The sequence below is a fragment of the Drosophila erecta genome, unplaced genomic scaffold (genome assembly GCF_003286155.1).
Source record: "Drosophila erecta strain 14021-0224.00,06,07 unplaced genomic scaffold, DereRS2 tig00000264-arrow-arrow-pilon, whole genome shotgun sequence".
NCBI classification, from domain to species: domain Eukaryota; kingdom Metazoa; phylum Arthropoda; class Insecta; order Diptera; family Drosophilidae; genus Drosophila; species Drosophila erecta.
Genome location: NW_020825215.1, coordinates 1 through 19,889, shown reverse-complemented (window position 1 = coordinate 19,889; position 19,889 = coordinate 1). Strand labels below are relative to the sequence as shown.

Genomic DNA, 19,889 nt, shown 5'->3' with positions numbered 1-19,889 from the left:
AAATCTATCATAAAGTTATATTGGTAAAAAAAAAAACAAGTTTTATATGTTATTTAAATTACGTTCTTTAGTTATTAGGTCCCAAGTAAACGGGCATAAAAAGTAGAAAATTCATATAAATTCCTAATTATATGAATGTCGGTGGGTCAACCCTATAATCTAAAAATGTCATTATCGATCACGGCTGTTATCGAAACATTAAATATCTATCGTAATGATTTTAAAATTTAAAATATAAGAGTAATTGGCAAAACAAAAATGGAAAATTCCTTAGAGGAAAGTAAATTTAAGGATCCGTTTGATGAACTGTTAGACTCCAATACGTAAGAGTAAACCCATTTAATTCATTACAATTGAAATAATAGATTTGCTTCTAGGAAACTGCGTAAAATGAATATTGCTAAACAAACTGTAAGAGTACCCTATAACATTGACTCCAGTGTTGAAAATAGCAGCTACATTGAAATAATGGGATCAAATCACGAAAACGAACCAGATAGCTCAAAAGAAATGTATTGTCCCAGTGATTCTATATCAACTCCTTGCGATAAACGATTGGGCGCAGCTTTATTTAATTGCGGCCTCTCTCCAATAACTCGCTTAAATCTTGAAGGTTTTGAAGCCAGTAGTGACAAATGCCCTGATACTAAAGACGCGAATTCAAATGTATATTTGAAAATACCATTTCTAAACATAAATGCTAGCCCAAATAAATGTTCTAATTTCGGAAAACGGCGATTGAGTAAGTCAAATAAGATGGATACTGTTGTGCACCCTTCGATCGTATTAAAGCCGGGAAAGTGGCGAAAATCGCTGAACAATTTTATTCGAACAAAAATAACTGAAATAACTTTCAGCAAAAAAGTAGCACGAAGCTCAATATGCCAAGATCGAAAGTCATTAGTTTTAAAAGGCGAACAAAAATTTGAAGATAAATTCGAGGAAGAAGTTCTGAAATATTGCGATCAGTGTATACCACTTCCGTTTATTGCCGCATATGAACAACATAAATTGTTGAATACTAAAAAAATAGGTGAAGGGGCTTATGGAGAAGTATTTCGTTGTTCAAAATATCAGAAAGGATTGGAAAAACACGTCTCTAATATAGTATTAAAGGTTATACCTTTGGAGGGTTCTATAGAAATTAATGGAGAAAAGCAAAAAACATTCAGTCAAATTTTACCAGAAATAATTATTACTAAAAAAATGAGCAATCTTCAAAGAAATAAAACTAATTCTACGGATGGATTTGTAAACATACACAAGGTAATTATTTTAGTGTTTTACGATTACTTTCGAAAAAATATTTTAAACAAGGAGGAATCACTTTCCTTTTTAAACATTTGTACACTGCAGTGGCTATGAGATGCATATCAATACATACATATTTCTAAGATTTACTTATTCTGACTCATTGACTCATTACTTATTCATACTCATTCGCGAGTTCTAACTAATTAGCTTAAACAATGTTACTTATGTATTTCAGTATTTATGAGGTATTTAATATCTCTTCAAATTAATATGATATAACTTATGGCATTTTTGAGCAACTATAGAAAATTGGTAATAGCAGGTTATGTATTCGTCTGTATGATGTTTAATATACATACATATGTATGTTATTGCAAAAGTGGCATTGAATAGATGGTGGTTGGAAGAATTTGTTTACAGGGGTTTATCTTATTTGTTTGCACGATTTGCGGTATTTATAATAACATTGAACTCTTATTGTTGTCAGCTATTCTAAGCTTGTTTTAATACATACATACTGCTGCAGTCAAAATAATAGTAGTACCCACAGAGGTTTTCAAAGAATCCAAAAAAACTCCTTTCAAAACGTGTTCACAAATTTTGTTTTTATTTTTAATGAAACTTAACTCATCGTAGATAATTTGGATAATTCATAAGACTTCAGAAAGAAATTAATATGTGAAATTTCTACCTAAATTTGATCGTTCAAAATAATAGTAGTGCATTTTTTAAACAGCAATAAAACATTTTAAGTTTAAATGATTAAATCTATATAAGAGCCCTATTTTTAATGTTTATTTGATTATTTTGTTGAATGTCCTTTGTTTGCAATCATGGACGCACAGCGCTTATGCATGGAATCAACCAAATTCTGGCATCTCTTTACAGGAATAGAGTTCCAAGACCTTTATACAGCTTCCCAGAGTTCAAAGCTATTGCTCGGATTTATTTCTGAGATTGCTATCTTATTAATTCACACAGTGTTTGCCACGCCCCCTAGACTCGGTACTAAATATCAATACTCTTCATTGAGTACCATCTAAACACCATCTAAAAATGGTGTGAACTGGTAAAAAAAACACAAGAGTATTGTTAAATACCAAAGTCCTGGCTAAAAAGCAATTAAATTTAATTATTCATGTCAATTTATCTGGCACTACTATTATTTTGACTAGGTCAAACAAGTGAATCTATGAAATTGAAGAACGTAAAACAAGAAGAGAACCGAACAAAACTTTACATTCTTAGAGAATAGATAATTACAGTTACAATTATAATAATTACAATTTTTCACACAAATAGTGAAAAAATTATTAAAATATGTGAAGGAATAGAGGAAATAATGAGAAATAGCGTGTTCCTTCACCGGCACTACCATTATTTTGACCGCAACTGTTACCTGTTGAATGTGTTGTTATCAGTTGAAAGTGGAGTTTATAGGATCCTGGGGTTAATATGGGGAATTTGTGACTGCTTTTGCTACGTCATCGGCCAATTAATTTCCTGAAATACCAATGTGGTTTGGTATTGTCTATAATTTTAGCACTTTGATCATAAAACAAATAACGAGGTAATTAAATTAAACTCACCAAATTTAGTCATTCAGCGCGTTTTATGAAAATAATAAATTTAAGATATTGTATTTTCTTTTCTATTTGCACAACTGCACATGGTTTTGACACCTGATCTACGTTTAACAGAGTTTCAGCGACATATAGCACAGTACATAGTGTCAGGTGTTCTAAAGTTATGAGCGTATGAAATTTAGACATTCAAAGCTGGTTTCCCAAAAAACTAGTTGGGTTTTCCAAAAGTGGAGTAGGCGTTAGTCAAACACATAAAAAAAAAAATCCATAGTATGGGCGTAGCAGCTGTTAGAGGTTTGTGGGCATGGCAACGCTCGGAAACAAACTTACGTCACCAGACTCTACTTGCCTCATTTTTGGTTCCCAAGATCATGACAATCATACGGACAGATAGATGGACGGACATGGCCATCCTGATAAAGAATATATACATTTTATAATGTAGGAAACGCTTCCTTATATCTGTTACATACTTTTCAATGAATCTATTATAGCCTTTTGGTCTACGAATAACGGGTATAAATACATGTTAGTTTTCATATTAGTTTTCCTCAACTTTATGTGAGGTTCTCATAAAGATGTAGACCTACAGTTTCTCTTATCGAGCTGTTTAACAGAAAATAAAATTTATTTTTATAATATGGGTTTTCATTTTATCTTGAAATAATGGATAGCCCCAATAACTTTATTTTTTGTTTATGCTTGAACTATGTTGTGTGTTTTAGCAATAAGAAATTTGTTTTCTTGTAATCTGGTGTGTTCCCGTTCAAGCTATTTAAAGCAAAAAATTTAAAAGTTTCCAAAAATCATTAATCATTATTAGGTGGTAAATCATATCGGCAGACTTTATTTTCATTTTTAGCTTGTCGAATTTTTGCTTTATGTAAGTTTGTTTTTATACACTTTTATGATTGATTTGATTTCTATTGGGTATTGTTCATTAATATGTTTAAAGTAAATGAGATTTTCATTAATAATATATTATTCAATAATTCTAGTTTTGTGTTCCACTAGGGAAAGTTCAAGGGCTGCTCAGGTTTCTGGGTTCAGGGGATAGAAGAATTCCCTTTACACTCCATAGATTAAAAGGATACACTAGCTAGCACACTAGTTAAAAAGTACGTAACGTTTAAAGTATATGTCGGAGTATAAAGATTATGCATGAACTTGAATTATTTCATCATATTATGTTTTGCGTCTTTGCATTGTGGTTGTCCGTCGTTTTTCTGCAAGTACCGTTGGAGCGGGGTGACGACGACGCGTCGCCTGTCTAGTTGCACGACGATGCGTCGCGACGTTGCCGCCGAGTGTGGTTCGAGTTTTCGTATAGGCTGTTAGAAAACGAGCAGGGCAGTATGCTTGAGTGATCGCCTGTGAATAGTTCGAAACGCGCTGCGCTCTAATGGGAGACGAAGAGAATTCGACATCAGAAGTGGGATCGGGCCCTATACCTTCAACAGTAGATGGACCATGGCGTACTATTATGGAACTACAAAATACAAATTTAATTGAACTTGTGCGGGCCATACAAACAACGGCATCTGATGCGGGGCAAAGTAAAGCGGTGCAACTACCCAAATTCAACCCAGACAAGGCAGGCGCAATCGCTTCATCGTGGTGTAACACCGTTGAAATTATTTTGAAAGAAATTGCATTAAAAGGCAGCGCGCTGGTAGTGGCATTAAGTTCAGCACTAGAGGGCAGCGCTTCGCAATGGCTCTCCCAAGTGTGTTACGTTGACATGACCTGGCTCGAGTTTAAAGAACTGTTTATCCATCGCTTTGACACTACAGAAACACCAGCCGCCATGTTTCTAAGTATGTTGTCTAAACGACCGACTGACGGCGAATGTCTTGCAGTCCATGCAAGCCGCAGTGGTAACAGAACTAACGACGAAATGGTGCCAAATGGAAACGGAAGAAATTGCTGTGTCCGTCACTCTCGCGTTGCTGGCAAATGTTGATAACCGTTTGCAGCGTTTAAGTTTTACATGAAATGTTCGAACCAGAGGCGATTTACAGTCCGAATTGAATGCGTTCACTTTTAATAAACGGAAAAATGGTTCCACGGAGCAAAAAACAGAAACTTATTCTAAACGGCAAAAGCAGTCATCTATAGAGTGTCATTTCTGCGGAAAATTCGGACACAAAATGATTGAATGCAGATTTAGGAAACAACAAAATCAGTTTGCCAACGACAAAGAACGACATGACAGACACGATGGTCATCAACGCGGAAAATCAAGTGTAACTTGCTACAAGTGCGGTAAACAGGGTCACATATCTACCCAATGTGCAAAAAAGGAAGCTGATGGGAGCAAAACATCCAAAAAGAAAGATGTAAAGAAAAAAATGGTTCGGATAGGCTTTGTGTTGACTATAGGGAGTTAAATTCAAACACAGTCGCTCTGCCACTTATACAGGATCAAATAAGTAGACTTCGAGGAGCTTATTATTTTACATGTTTAGATATGGCTAGTGGTTACTAGTGGTCAGTATGAGCTTTTATCTATGCCTTTCGGGCTTAAAAATGCGCCGTCGGTATTTCAACGTTTAGTATTGCAAGCGCTCGGGGATCTTGCAAATTCTTATGTTATCGTCTATATGGACGACATCATGATAACTGCATCAACACAATGTGAGGCGTTAGAAAGATTACAAATTGTTCTAGATGTTCTGACAGAGGCCGGGTTTTCATTCAACATTACGAAGTGTTCCTTCTTGAAAACATCGGTTCAATATTTAGGCTACAATGCTAGTGCTGGCGAAATTCGCCCAAACCCTCAGAAAATTGTTGTGTTGACTGCTCTCCCGCCTCCAAAGTCAATTTATTGGAGGCAATTTATTAGGCAATTTATTGGATTAGCAACTTATTTCAAACAGTTTATTTTCACAGTTGATGAAACCGTTAAATTTTTTAACGTCAGACAAAAATAAATTTATTTGAAGAGTGGAACATGAACAGATACGGAAAAAGGTTATTTCTACTCTTACTGATAAACCAGTCCTTGTTATTTTTGTTCGGACATAGCCGAAATCGTGAGCAAATTAAAAAATTGTTCTCTTGCTGAAGATATTGCGAAAACCTATGAACTAAGGGCAGAAGTTCTTTACCGAAAAATACAGAGAAATGGCAGAACACGCTGTTTACCAGTGATACGGCGTTCCTTCAAATGGTCTGTTATAATAAGAGTCAATAATTGTCAACAATATAATTGAGTCAATAATGCATTTAGGTTGGGAAAGACACTAGATAAAGTTTACGATTTTTAATGGTTTGACAATATGTCAAAATATGTTAGAAAATTTGTTGACAATTGTATCACATGCAAAATGTCCAAATCAAACTCAGGAAAAATTCAGGCCGAATTGCATCCAATCCCAAAAGTCAATATTCCTTGGCACACTATCCACATCGATATAACAGGGAAATTTAGTGGCAAGAGTGACCAGAAGGAGTATGTTATTGTTCAAGTAGACGCTTTTACCAAGTATGTCTATCTTAGTCATAGCCTTAAATTAGACAGTGAGAGTTGTTTGGAGTACCAAACCGAATAATAGCTGACCAGGGAAGGTGTGTTACGGGTGCAAAGTTTAGTCAATTCTGTTCAGATCAGAAAATAAACTTGCATTTGATTGCCACCGGGGCTAGCCGAGCTAATGGTCAAGTTGAACGAACCATGAGCACCTTGAAAAATATGTTAACGGCGGTTGAAACTGGAACGCAGTCTTGGCAGGACGTGTTAGGGGAGGTGCAGTTGGCAATCAATTGTACAACTAACCGTGTGACGAAGGCAGGTCCTCTTGAAATGTTATTGGGAAAGGTAGCACGCCCATTAGGATTACTTCCACCTGGTGACATAGAAAATGATGTTGATCTGTCAAATGTAAGAGCACAAGCTGAAATTAATGTTTTAGCCACGGCAGTTTATGACAAAGAACGATTTGATAAAATAAGGCAAAAGTTCTTAGACACAAAGTAGGAGATTTTGTGCTACTTAAAAGCGAAGAGAGGCATCAAACCAAGTTGAGTCCAAAATTCAAGGGGCCTTTTGAAATAATACAGGTTCTGGAGGGTGACAGGTACACTTTAAAGTCCTTAACCAATAAAAGAAATTATAAATATGCACATGAAGATTTGAGAAAAATGCCAGAGGGGCAAGTGCCCGAGGAGGTGAATGTGTGGGAAGAGAGCGAAAATGAAATGTTGAAGCCACTGAAGAAAGTGAAGCACACCAATAAAGGTGATGAAAGATTTACTGCTGGCCAAAGAAAATGGCAGAGTAACAAGACCAGATAAGTAATGCAAGCACAAGTGCAAAACAAACTGATGTTTGTTTTGATCATGGCGTGTGGGGCATTGAGTTTGTAATGTTGAATGAAGAAGAATAATTGATTTTGTTAAAAATTACATTATAGTAAGAATTATGTAAAGATACTGGATAAGAAGGCTTGATACTGTTTTATGAAATTAACTTGATAAGGAAATATTAAATCTTTTGTTTATAAAACAAAAAACAAATAAATAATAATAAATTTAAAAAAAAGACAATTGAATGGAACACGAGGTCGTGTTAGAGTCAGGATGGCCGTGTCGGAGTATAAAGATTATGCATGAACTTGAATTATTTCATCATATTATGTTTTGCGTCTTTGCATTGTGGTTGTCCGTCGTTTTTCTGCAAGTACCGTTGGAGCGGGGCGAGAACGACGCGTCGCCTGTCTAGTTGCACGACGATGCGTCGCGACGTTGCCGCCGAGTGTGGTTCGAGTTTTCGTATAGGCTGTTAGAAAACGAGCAGGGCAGTATGCTTGAGTGATCGCCTGTGAATAGTTTGAAACGCGCTGCGCTCTAATGGGAGACGAAGAGAATTCGACATATATATATTCTTGATCACGATCAATTGCCAAGTCGATCTGGCTATGCACATATGTATGAACGCCTCGATCTCAGAAACTATAAAAGCTAGAAGGCTGAGGATTCCAGAGACATAGACGCAACGCAAGTTTGTTTCCAATGCACCGCCCACAAACCGCCTAAAACTGCAACACCCACACTTTTGAAAAGTGTTTTGATATATTTTCGTTTCTTTATTAGTCTTGTAAAATTTTTTTAGCTTTTTAAATTTCTATCGATTTCCAAAAAAAACTTTTTGGCAACGCCAAAAACTGTGACCCCCACACTTTTTTTTTCATTCTATTTTTTTCCCCCAATTTCTACCGATATTCCAGATAATGCTGAAATTACTCGTTCGCACTTCCATTAGCTGAGTAACGGGTATCTGATAGTCGTGATAATCGACTACAGCATTTTCTCTTGTTGTTGTCGGTCTAGAAAAGCGATAACAAAATCGCTGCTTTAGACAAAACTCGTATTCTAAATTTTATTATTTCGTTTTGTTTATCAAGACGATAGCTTTTCAGTTATCGGAAAATTAAATAACCTAGTTATGTATCTGGTGATAAAGTCTTTGAAACACCGATCAAGAATGCTTTATATATATATATATGTATATTATATATAAATATTATGTATATACATATATATTATATTATGTATTATAATAAATCGATTCCGGTTTACGACGTTAAGCTAACTGTAAGTTGGAAACGTTAATTAAGGCAAATCAAATTCAGGACATATAGAAATAGACCAAAGACACTAGAATAATAAGATGCGTAACGCCTTACGATTTTTATTAGTACAAATTACTAGTATACAAGTTAAAAAAAATGCATACTTATGTAAATGACCAATTTTCAGTATTTGAAATGTAAATATTATTTTGTTGAATGTTTTTTGTTATATTCTAATTTGATATTTTTAAAAACCTCGCAATTTTGGGTAGGTAAAAAGGCGCGTCAAGTTTGTTGTTCCTTTTAGTTCCTCTTAATCCGTTTGATTAAAGCTGACAAATACATTGAGCTCATCGTTTTCAACTATTTTTCCAAATTTTAATAATATATCCGTATTTGTATTCAATAAAAGTATATACGTAAAGTTCAGCTAGGAACGGTAGCTAATTCAACTAACGAATATTAAAATAACTTCTTTAAAAAAAAACAATAGTCACGGCGTCAATTTTTAAAAAATATTTTATTAGATCATATTACAACGAAACTGACCAAACTGACAAAATTGATTTTGAACTTAAAATCGTCTTCTAGCAGAACTACGCACACATGCACACTTTTTTGCTTACTGTTTTCACTAACACAACCAAGTGAATTCTATTTTTATATTTTTATGCTCTCAATTTTAAGCGAGCAGGAATTCCTCTCGAATTATTGCCGCCACCAAAAAAGTGGCTGCATAGTGCAAAACTGTCTTAACGCAAAAACGCATCTTATTATTCTAGTGTCTTCGCCTAGACTCTAAAAACCAAAATTTATTGGTAAGTATTCCAGTTATGTAAAAAAGAATCACTTCATTTCGTGTCTCATTTGGAAACCATTAAGGGGTATCAAGTCAGTGAGATGAAAATGTAGTGAATTGGTATATGATAACGAATGCCTTATTTTTATAAATAATATTTCAACTTACGACGAACTGATTTTTTTGGTTACGAGGCTAGGTCAGAAGATTTTGTATGTTCGTCCCAACAAAATTGATATAAACATGATCACCCGGTTATCAGTAAGAACACTTTGCAGTTTTCTTTTTCCATGATCTTTATTTTTCTCGTGGAATGATCCGCAGCGGATGCTCGACGACCTTGTTTCCGCTGTCCTGCGTCTCTCGTTGTCCTGGGTGTTGAGAACCTGGGCAAGGAATTATGTCGTAGACAGACTCCAGATAGCCAACGGCTGCGATTTCCAGACTATCACCGGGTGAACTTACAACACGATAACCCCCACGTCACCTTCAACCGCTCGCGCTGGTACCTCGACCGGTTTTCACGACCGCTTTAAGGACTCGCCAGGTTTACGCCACGCAATCTCTGGAATAGTCGACCGGCTCTGCACCACATCTCGACGGGATAGTGTTTGCCTTTTCAAATACTATCGGATTCATCGGGTCGACGCCAGGGTCTGATTTCGATTAGTTCTGGAGAAAGGGATCTCAATCTGCTCGTGCTCTATCAAAATGCAAGAGTACAAAATGTCAAGAGAGTGTACGTTTGCATCTCATTCCGCTACATAGATATAAGCACTATGATAGTTTAGAGTTACCACCACCCGAAGACAATCTATCTAATCCTTTAAATCAAAACGACATTGTTATGCCATGTCACTGAAAGTATATGTAATCTTCAAAGTCTTACGATCGTATAAAGGGGGCGTACGTAGCAAATCGTTTAAATTATACAAAAACTCGACTATCACGAATAAGTCGTAAAAGTTCGTAAAAATTGGACCGATTGTTCAGCGGCTAAACCCAATTACCCATAATGACGCTGGTACTTGGTGTAATTTTTAATTGTTGCGGGGCGGTTATCAAATGCTCCGATGCCATTTCATTTCCCAGTAGGAAGTGTAGAACATGTTTTTTCATAACTCTTTTTATAGTGGAAGTTATTCTTCTACAAACAATCTTGTAACCTTCCCGTTCAATGACCCTGAAAGGGATATATTTAGCAACAAGTATTCCAGAATATTTATATTACAATGCTTTCGTACAAGTTACTTAGATGTTGCTGAATGTTGCTAGATACTTTACAGAAGAAATTATCCGGAAACTTCTATTGAGTGGAATGTATTTCAACTAATAATAAAATTATTTAACTACAATAAGTCTGTATAAATTGTATAAAATGTAACTGTATTAGAAATGATTAATAGCTAACAAGCAATCAAACACAAGGAGAATAACATAAAAAACAAACAGAGGCACACCAGGAACACCTGAGCTGGGCGCAAGCCCTGCCGAAACTAGGGAAACCGGACAAGTTTCAGAACAACTACCATTTATGGTTGAAAAAAGATAATAAATTTTTTAAGAGGTGTGGGCTTAACAGCAGACTTTATTTTTGGAAAATCGACAGAAATTCACAAGACTAATACAAGAATGAAAAAATATCAAAACTTTTTTCAAAAGTGTGTGCTTGTGCATTCTAGTTTCTATAGTTCCTGAGATCTAGACGTTCATACAGACGGACAGACATGGGTTTTAGCACGGAGAACCTTTATAAGGCAGTTTAGATCTCTTGATTTTAGATGCGTCATTATGCGTCAGATGCGTCATTATATGTTTACCCAGGCGAGCCGCTTGTCCAGGGGAATACTTGAGTATGTTGCTTCATTGTGAAATGCACGTGTTGTTCATAAGCAAGGGCGTACAGCTTTGTTTAATTAGGGAAAACGTAACCTGTTTCCTGTTTCTGTTCATTTACTCGTATGCGCCAATTTGCAAGCCAATGCAGCTATAATAAATGTCGTGCTAGTTGCATCGTAGCTTTTGTTGGGCATCTGGATCGAGTCGTCACCGTGACCGATTTATTCCATTTTTTAAGGAAGTGTCCAATTTTAGTATTTGCGTTGAAGAACGAGCAGATGTATAAAACTGCACACTTTGGGGATCGATATCATTTTCGGGTTTCTTAAAACGAAGCCACGCTATTGTTCATCCTTTAATTAATCTTTAATGACTTGTTTTTTTCGCTCGGCAGAAATTCTATGGGATCTCGTGGTGCGGTTAGAGGTGGGAGAGCAAATGAGTTGGTGGCTGGATTACGTTAAAATATATTCTGAGGTGATTAATGAAGGTTTCTTGCTCTGTCCGTACCATTACGAGACCAGTTTCCGGTTAAGTTACGCAGGGCTCCAACAGTTTCTGTTGGTTCCTGTAGATTCCTGTGGGCTTTCCACAGTGAGTTCTTTGCGTTGGTGGGCGTAAGTTTCTCGATGTACCGTAGTTGTACATCCACTTCTTTTGTCTTGAGCGCTTTAGAAAATCTCCGAGAAGCTGCCTTTAGTCTAATCTTTGCGCCAAGTGTCACTCTCGTCAAAGTCGTCGTTTTCGAGCACAAACAGTTCAGTATCTCGGCTTGTCCTATTATACTTTGAAACGTGGCCGTCTGGTGGACGCTTTTGCAGCTGCAACTAGTGTTGATTCTAGAACTAATTCTAGAACAAACTGATCAATATTACTCGTTTACCAAGAGGCTATACAAATCCGACTGAATGAAAATCCTGGTATTTGGAAATTTATTTGTCAGTAAGGTGCGTCTCTGAGAGTAGCATGACATCAATGTTTTCGTCGGTTAAGAACTGAGCTAGTTCTAGCTTGTGCCGCAAAAACGTCATTAGCGTTTTTTTTTTTTTTTTTTTGGGTAACATATGTACATTCGTTAAAATGCCAATCAACCAGCTTAATTGCTATAATGCGTTAGGGGTTCGTTGAATTGGCTCTAGTGACGGTTGATCTGTTCTTTGGCAGAGGGAATATGGAGGTCAATTGCCAGTTTATCGTTTCTGATGTAATTCGCGATTACAATCATTTGCAGCACCCGGTTTTTAACTCTTAACTTTTATGACATTCGAGTCTGAGGTAGTGTCCCATATTTGGATGCAGTGGGTCATTGAGAATAGCAAGATTTTGTTGTTTAGGTTGAGCTGCTTGAGTAGCCAGTTGAGCTTCTTAAGCCTTGCACATGTGGCTGCTAATTTCGTTGTGTGCTGTTTCCAGGTGAGGCCTCTTGAGTAAACATAGTATACATACATACATATAAACGGAACCCAGGATACTTCCCTGAGGAATGCCAGCACGAACTCTTCTGATGTTTGACCTTTAACCTTTCACCTTGACCATAAAGCGAACATAGAGCTTCGATTAGGCATGTAAGATTTCAGGAGGCGAAATTGGCCAGTCGGGAGTAGAGATTTTAACTTATAAATTAAGCCATCACCACATGCGGTCAAAAGCTTCCTTATTATGTTGTTTTATTAGAAACGAGCAAGCAACACAATCTAACCATGCATGTAATCTTTAAAGCTTTGCTGTATCGAAAGCACAATCGCTTCAATGTTCCATGTTCCCGTTAGTGTTTGTTTGATTAATTGTTCGCTGAACGTTGGCTTGTGTCTGCAGATGACCCTGATCCCTGATTTTAGTTCAAAAGGAAAAGTTGGGAACTATTATGTGATCGGCAGACGATGCGATGGTGGTTGTTGTCGGTTGCATTACTGTGCGAATTGTTGGTGTGGTATGATCTCTAAATGAAGTCACTCGTTTCTTAGGGCGATTCTTAATATCCTTGTAAGGCAAAGCAGCCTTGGCAGATTGCTGTAAAAATACCACTATTGTTTAATTAAACTGTCGTTCTTGTTTCACGTTACTGTGAACATCGCTGCAAACGATGCAGATGGATTTTAGGGTGTATTACGCTTGTGTGGCATTCGGCTATTATTCTCCGGTGCAGTAGGAACGGTAGCTTATAAATAAGATGTACTTCGATGGTTCCACTTTGATTTTGAAGATTGGCTGCGGCTTTTTCTTCCTGTTAAGAATGTTGAAGGTTTTGGCGATTAAGTTTTCAGTTAGTGCCTCTATAATTTGTGTGGCATTCGGCTATTATTCTCCGGTGCAGTAAGAACGGTAGTTTATAAATAGGATGTACTTCGATGGTTCCACTTTGATTTTGAAGAGTGGCTGCGGCTTTTTCTGGACACAGTTCTTTGTATCTGTTTTGTTTCTTGTAATTTGTGCTTTCAAGGGTCGGGTGGGTGACATGTTTTGGTTGTTGCTGACTCAGCAGAAGAATACTGGCCATGCATGCATTTCGTGCTGCTACTCACGTGCCGACGTCGTTTGCATGATTTGTACAAGTTAAGTCTAATTCCGGTTTTGCAATCTCTCGCCACTGTCACTGACACAGATTCCACCTCTGATGTCGGGCTGCCATTTTATCGTCATTCATATACTCAAGGTGCTTTCCACATTTGTGGTGTAAAACTCAGATAGGTGTGGACTCAATGAAGTGGGTCTTAACCAAATGGATACAAATTTATTTACAATAACATTTTTTTTTGTGTTTAGCTTCATGTCAGTTAATAATCAATATAATAGGTTGGCAAATAATCTCCCTTCCGCTTTTTTGCTCTTTATTCAAAGCTTTATAAAAAGTGTTACAGTGATCGGATTTAGTTCAAATATCCGCCGTTTTGTTCGATAATCTGTTTCCATCTAGACGGCAACTTCATAATACCTCCCTCGTAGAAGCCCCCCTCCTTATTTGCGAAGAACTCGGACAGCCACTTTTCACAAGCCTCTTTTGAGTTCAACTTTACACCACCAAGGGCATTCGCCATGGACAGGAACAGGTGGTAATCACTAGGCGCTATGTCCGGGCTATATGGTGAATGCGATAAAACCTCCCATCCGAGCTCCCGTAGCTTCTGACGAGTCATCAACGAAGTGTGTGGTCTGGCGTTGTCCTGGTGGAACACTACACCCTTCCTGTTGGCCAATTCTGGACGCTTCTGGTCGATCGCCTGCTTCAAGCGGTCCAGTTGTTCGCAGTAGATGGTAGAATTAAGCGTCTGGCCATATGGGAGCAGCTCATAGTGGATGATTCCCTTCCAATCCCACCAAACACACAGCAAAACCTTCCTGGCCGTCAATCCCGGCTTGGCCACTGTTTGGGACGATTCACCGGCCTTCGACCACGACCGTTTTCGGTTTTTTGCGTCAAATCATGAGGCACCCAAACATCAAGCTTTTTTTTGTATCCAGCCTTCTGCAGATGGTTTAAAATGGTTTGGTGACTAACTCCCATCTCCTGGGCGATGTCACGAGATGCCACATGCCGGTCTAACTCGATGTATTCCATGATTTGATCGGTATTTGTCGTCACAGGTCTTCCGCCGGCTGGCTTATCCATGGTGTCGTTTTCACCGGCTCTGAATCGTCGAAAGCATTCCTCCGCGGTTCGAAGTGATAGAGTACCATCCCCCAAAACACCATTAATCTCACGGAACGTTTCTCTAGCGGATTTGCCTTTAACGAAGGAAAACTTTAAAATAGCGCGAATTTCGGCGTTAGTGAACTCCATGTTTACACGTCTATAACTGTTGAACGCAATATCCAAACTAATCATGCATAGCGTCGTTTTGTAGGTTATGTCAAGACCTTTCAAATTATGTATAGTATTGATACGAGCTCTGTAGCGCTTTGTACATAGCCGCGAAATTCAAAAGACAAAAAGGCGGACGGGAGATATTAGTCAAACTAATATAAGAAATAAAATAATAAAACCTATGTTATTATTAATAGAAAAAATGGGAGTTATTGTAAGCACGGCTTGAAATAAAGGCTACCAATCCAAATAATTTTAAAAATTTAGACCTATTAAAAAAGCTATGGCAGAGATATGTCCGATGGTTGCACAATTGCACAAGATATATACAAAAATGAAAAAATAAAAAGTGTGCCGTGACAGTTTTGTGCGGTTTCTAGGCGTAAGAGTGGGCGTGGCAGCATTTGGAAACAAACTTGCGCTGCGTCTATGTCTCTGGAAGCTGAAAGCATAATCTAAACATTCTAGCTTTTGTAGTTTCTGAGATCGAGGCGTTCTTACGGATGGACAGACGAACATGGCCAAATCGACTCGGATATTGATCCTGATCAAGAATATATATACTTTCTATGGTCGGAAACGTTTTCTTCTGCCTGTTACATACTTTTCAATGAATCTAGTATACCCTTTTACTCTACGAATGACTGGTATAAAAATTAATTAATTATAACGTTATTCAAATGATATACAAATCAATCCTTACAAAATCGAAATCTGCAAAGTAAAGTGTGAGTAAATTTACTAAACTTTTTTTAAGGTATCACTAGTCAAAGGAAAATACCCACAACATCTTATAAAGCTGTGGGAAAAATATGACGAGGAAAAGGGATCTGAAAACGACCACCCGAAAACTTTTTGGAGACAATCAACTTTTTGTGGTCCTAGAACTGAAGTTTGGAGGAAGTGACATGGCGAATTTTCAATTTTAAATTCCGAGCAATCATATTACGCCTTACAACAGGTATACATATGCATTCTAAAAATATAATATTTAATTTAATAATTTTATTTATAGATTATTCTAGCGCTTGCTGTTGGTGAAGAAGAGTATCAATTTGAGCACAGGGATCTTCATTTGGGAAATATATTAATTGAATACACCAATAGAAAGCACATAATTTTTACATTAAAAAACAGAAATTTAACTGTGCTTTCAAGAGGAGTGAAAATGACTATTATTGACTATACTCTTTCAAGAATAACAATTAATAACTGCTGCTATTTTAATGACCTCTCAAGTGATGAGGAACTTTTTCAGGCAACAGGGGATTATCAATATGATGTCTATCGAATGATGCGGAAAGAATTAAAGTAAGTAAACCAATCAAAACACACAATTTTTCTTCAAATATATTTGAGAATGAAAATATATGTAATAGACTGTGGATAAAGACATAATAGTCTTGGCTCACGCCAAACGACATCCAAATTTTATTTGTAAGAGAAAGTGCCCTGGGTCCTATTACTGCAAAGTATTTATTTTGCTTGGTCGCGCTGATGGTTCCTACCTGGTAATTCTTTTCTGTAATATCTCCTGGCCAACACGCATTACCTCATTCAATCGACAACTCAGCTGAACGTTTGGAATGGACATCGACACCCTCTAACTGTAAAACAACATTAGGCGTGCTAATTTTGAATGATATTATGCACTGAATTTTGTAATTATATTTAGCAGAAAACCTTACTGAAAACAAAGGAGAACGCCATAGTTGAGTTATACAATTACCGGTTCCCCCTTGCTCAGCTTAAAATAAAATAAAATATGCACTTCGAGATCTCTATAACTATAAAAGTTAGAGACATAGAAGCAGCGCAATTTTGTTTCCAAATGTTGTCACGCCCACTCCTACGCCCACAAACCGCTCAAATTTGTCACGCCCGCAATTTTGAAAAGGTCATATTTTTTCATTCTTGAATAGATCTTGTAAATTTTTATAGATTTGCCAAAATCGTATTGTTACGACCACTCCAACTCCCACAAACCGCCCAAAACTGTCACGCCCACACTTTTGAAAAATATGATATTTTTCACTTTTTTATATATATCTTGTAAATTTCTACAGATTCTATAGACGTTAAATTGCTCAATAAAACACCTCCATCGACTTCTTTGCCGATTAAAAGAGTTAAAAAAGAGGTTTATTTATTCCCGTAATGTTCTAGGTCTTCCTAGAAAAGCCAAGCTACAACTAAAAGCTAAGCACCATGTGTATTCATAATAACATAATGATCCAATTCTAATAAGTGAGGGTATGTGTGGGTATATGTTGTAAATAATCATTTTTTTATTTTATTTTGTTTTAGGAACAACTGGTCATCGTTTTCACCAAAAACAAATATCCTATGGCTTTCATATGTTATCGTTAAGTTACTGGATAGCGTGAAATATAAAAGTATCAATACGAAGGTTCACAGGATGTACATTGATAAAATAAAGGAATTGCAAAACATTATAATGACATTTGAAAGTGCTACTCATTGCGTAAATCATCTGTTTAATTTAAATCAAAATGTATGTATGTAGTTATTGAAGTCGTTGGATTATTAAAAAAAATCAAAGTATATATCAGTTTAAGAACATGAAAAATAAAACAAGTCAGGTTCTTTTTTCATATTACCACTTAATGTTTATCCGGACAGAAGGACTAACAGACCAACGAGCAGCGAAACGTCAATCAATAAAAATAATTTTAGTACGGATTCGATAATCAGCTGCAAAAATTTAATATCTATTAAGTTTACGCGACCCAGCGCTGCGTAATTTTCACCAAACATTGCATTGGATTCGCGTCATGTTTTTCCGAGTACAACTTTTGTTTTTTTTTTCACGATGTTTTGATCGTGGTTAATGACAAAAAAAAGAATGTTTATAGCTGTTACAAGGTAGAAGTAAAACACAAGCCAGTCAGGACCTCGACTCCTGCTAAGAGTTTTGATGTTTATTTAATGTATGCTTCGTATCGTAGTCCAAGTTTGCGTTTTAGACTACCGACCGGCTTTCCACCGACTAGTAACCCATCGAAATCGAGTATAGGCCTAAGCGAAACCAGCTTGCTTTTCTGTTGAAACGGCTTGCCCCGGCTAAAAAATCCATACTATCGCCAAGTGAACCTGCTTAATACTTCCCAGATGAAGTACAGTTCCCGAGTTAATCTCCTCCACTTAAAGATGGCCTTTTAATAGAATAGAATATGCAAATGTACGAAAAATGAATGTATGATAGTACGCGATGCAACTTATCGAAAGAGTTAAGGAATTTGAAGATAAATTGTCAATGCAAACGGTTCCAATTAGAGCAGCCGAACGGTGCTCTGGCAGATCCTTTACCGTATATTTAACAGGGACGGCTAATTCGACGAGCTTTGCGAAAGGAATGGAGACCCGTTAGTCCAAAAGTAATGCTCCAGCAATTTTCTCGGGGTACAACCTCGCGACACAACGTCTGCCGGATTTTCCTTGACGCTTACGATTAGCTCGGCCAATAAAACCGCTGCGGAAAGGGGTTATCTTGAAATTTTTAAGGCCTTTGGTTGAGCTACTTTTGACTTGGCACAGAGCAGATGGATTTTCGATTCACTATTAATCTTCGCTCGCAAGTATAAGCACGATCCATAAGATAATATGCTAGCATCGCAGAATCCATGCAACTCAATGGAAGCCCTAGGCTTGATGACCTAAAAATGTGATTGATGCTTATACAGCTCACACTTGTTAGATTCAACGTCAATCCCTCAATACTTGTAAAACTCTCTCTAGTTTTTCGTACATCTCACCAAAAGTTTGGCGGATATCGTCCATGTAATGCGTCATGTCGCCTTTCTTCACACACTCTGTAACTTTGCCATGAGTGTGCAGAATGCAGCAGGTGCATTGTTTAGCCCAAACGGAAGACATTTAAACTGAAATAATCCATCCGTGGTGATGAATGCAGTAAGCTTTCTGCTCTCTGGTTCCATTTCAATCTGATAATATCCGCTATTCAGGTCTAGTGATGAAAAATATGCGAAACGCTTCGCTTTCTTTATGCTTTAGCGCTTGTGATGACATCTTGTCCAAAACAACAAATCTTCATGCAACAGATTGTCGTCGGCTATGTAAGGCTTGGCTGTCACCATTTTTCCAGCGATTTCGATATCCACTACCATAGCTTCGGTAAGGATACGTGAGCCTCCACATAGGCCAACAATTTGATGAAGCACTCCTGCAATTGATTTGCGAATTATACTGGCTTGGCTTCCAGTATCAATGAAAACATTATAGCCTTTCTCGTTGATGTGGATTAAACGTGTGAACAGCTTGTCCTGATTGGATGCGCCCAAACGCATCACCTGTGTGGCTTGGCGAATTACAATCGGTGGCATGAAACTTATTTCATTTGGAGCAACGCTTTTTTTTCCTCTCCATTGGGCATGAATTAGCAAAATGCCCGACATCTCCGCAATTGAAGCATGAATCTAGCTTCTCTTGGCTTTGATTGCTTCATCTCAGTTTCCAGTCGTACCTCAAAAATACTGGATTTGGGTAAGAACTCTTTCTTATTTGTATTGGTCCTCCCTCTAGTTATAAAATATGCCTCAGTAGCGTCCCGAAACTCCTTCACCGACGAAAAATTAATGCTGCAATACAGTTTTGCAACTCTCTGTGCTGTAGACCCGCTCTAACATATCGGATTACTGCCGATCACTAAGCTTAAATCGCACTCCAAGTGCTGACATACGGATACAATACTCCTTTACGGTTTCCTTCGATCGTCTGGTTGCATTTGCCATGTTGATACGAATTTCTGCCTCGTCCGGCTCTGATCCGAATTCCTCTCGTATTGCTGCCTCAAAACTGTTCCATGTTGTGTAAAATCGAGCCACATTTTGGCGGGACTCTTCAGCTTTGTGTGTATAGCAAGACGTACAAGTTTTTCGTCCCATTGATACGCATCTACCACTTTGTTGACACGATCGATGAACTGATTCACGGTGATCAAATTGTCATCTCCGGGGTCCATAATCTGGTAAGGTATTCGCAATTTCCTTAAC

The 19,889-nt window shown here is 37.4% G+C and overlaps 1 protein-coding gene across 1 annotated transcript; it reads left to right on the top strand.

The window, feature by feature from the left end:
• Positions 1-234: 234 nt before the first annotated feature.
• Positions 235-17,451, top strand: LOC113564625 (putative serine/threonine-protein kinase haspin homolog; the record flags this gene model as incomplete). Its single annotated transcript, XM_026982914.1, is given in 7 exon segments — positions 235-323; positions 378-1,266; positions 15,614-15,703; positions 15,705-15,780; positions 15,783-15,817; positions 15,872-16,167; positions 17,164-17,451. Coding segments are annotated over 7 exon segments (1,695 nt in total), but the record flags the coding sequence as incomplete, so codon positions are not given.
• Positions 17,452-19,889: the final 2,438 nt, after the last annotated feature.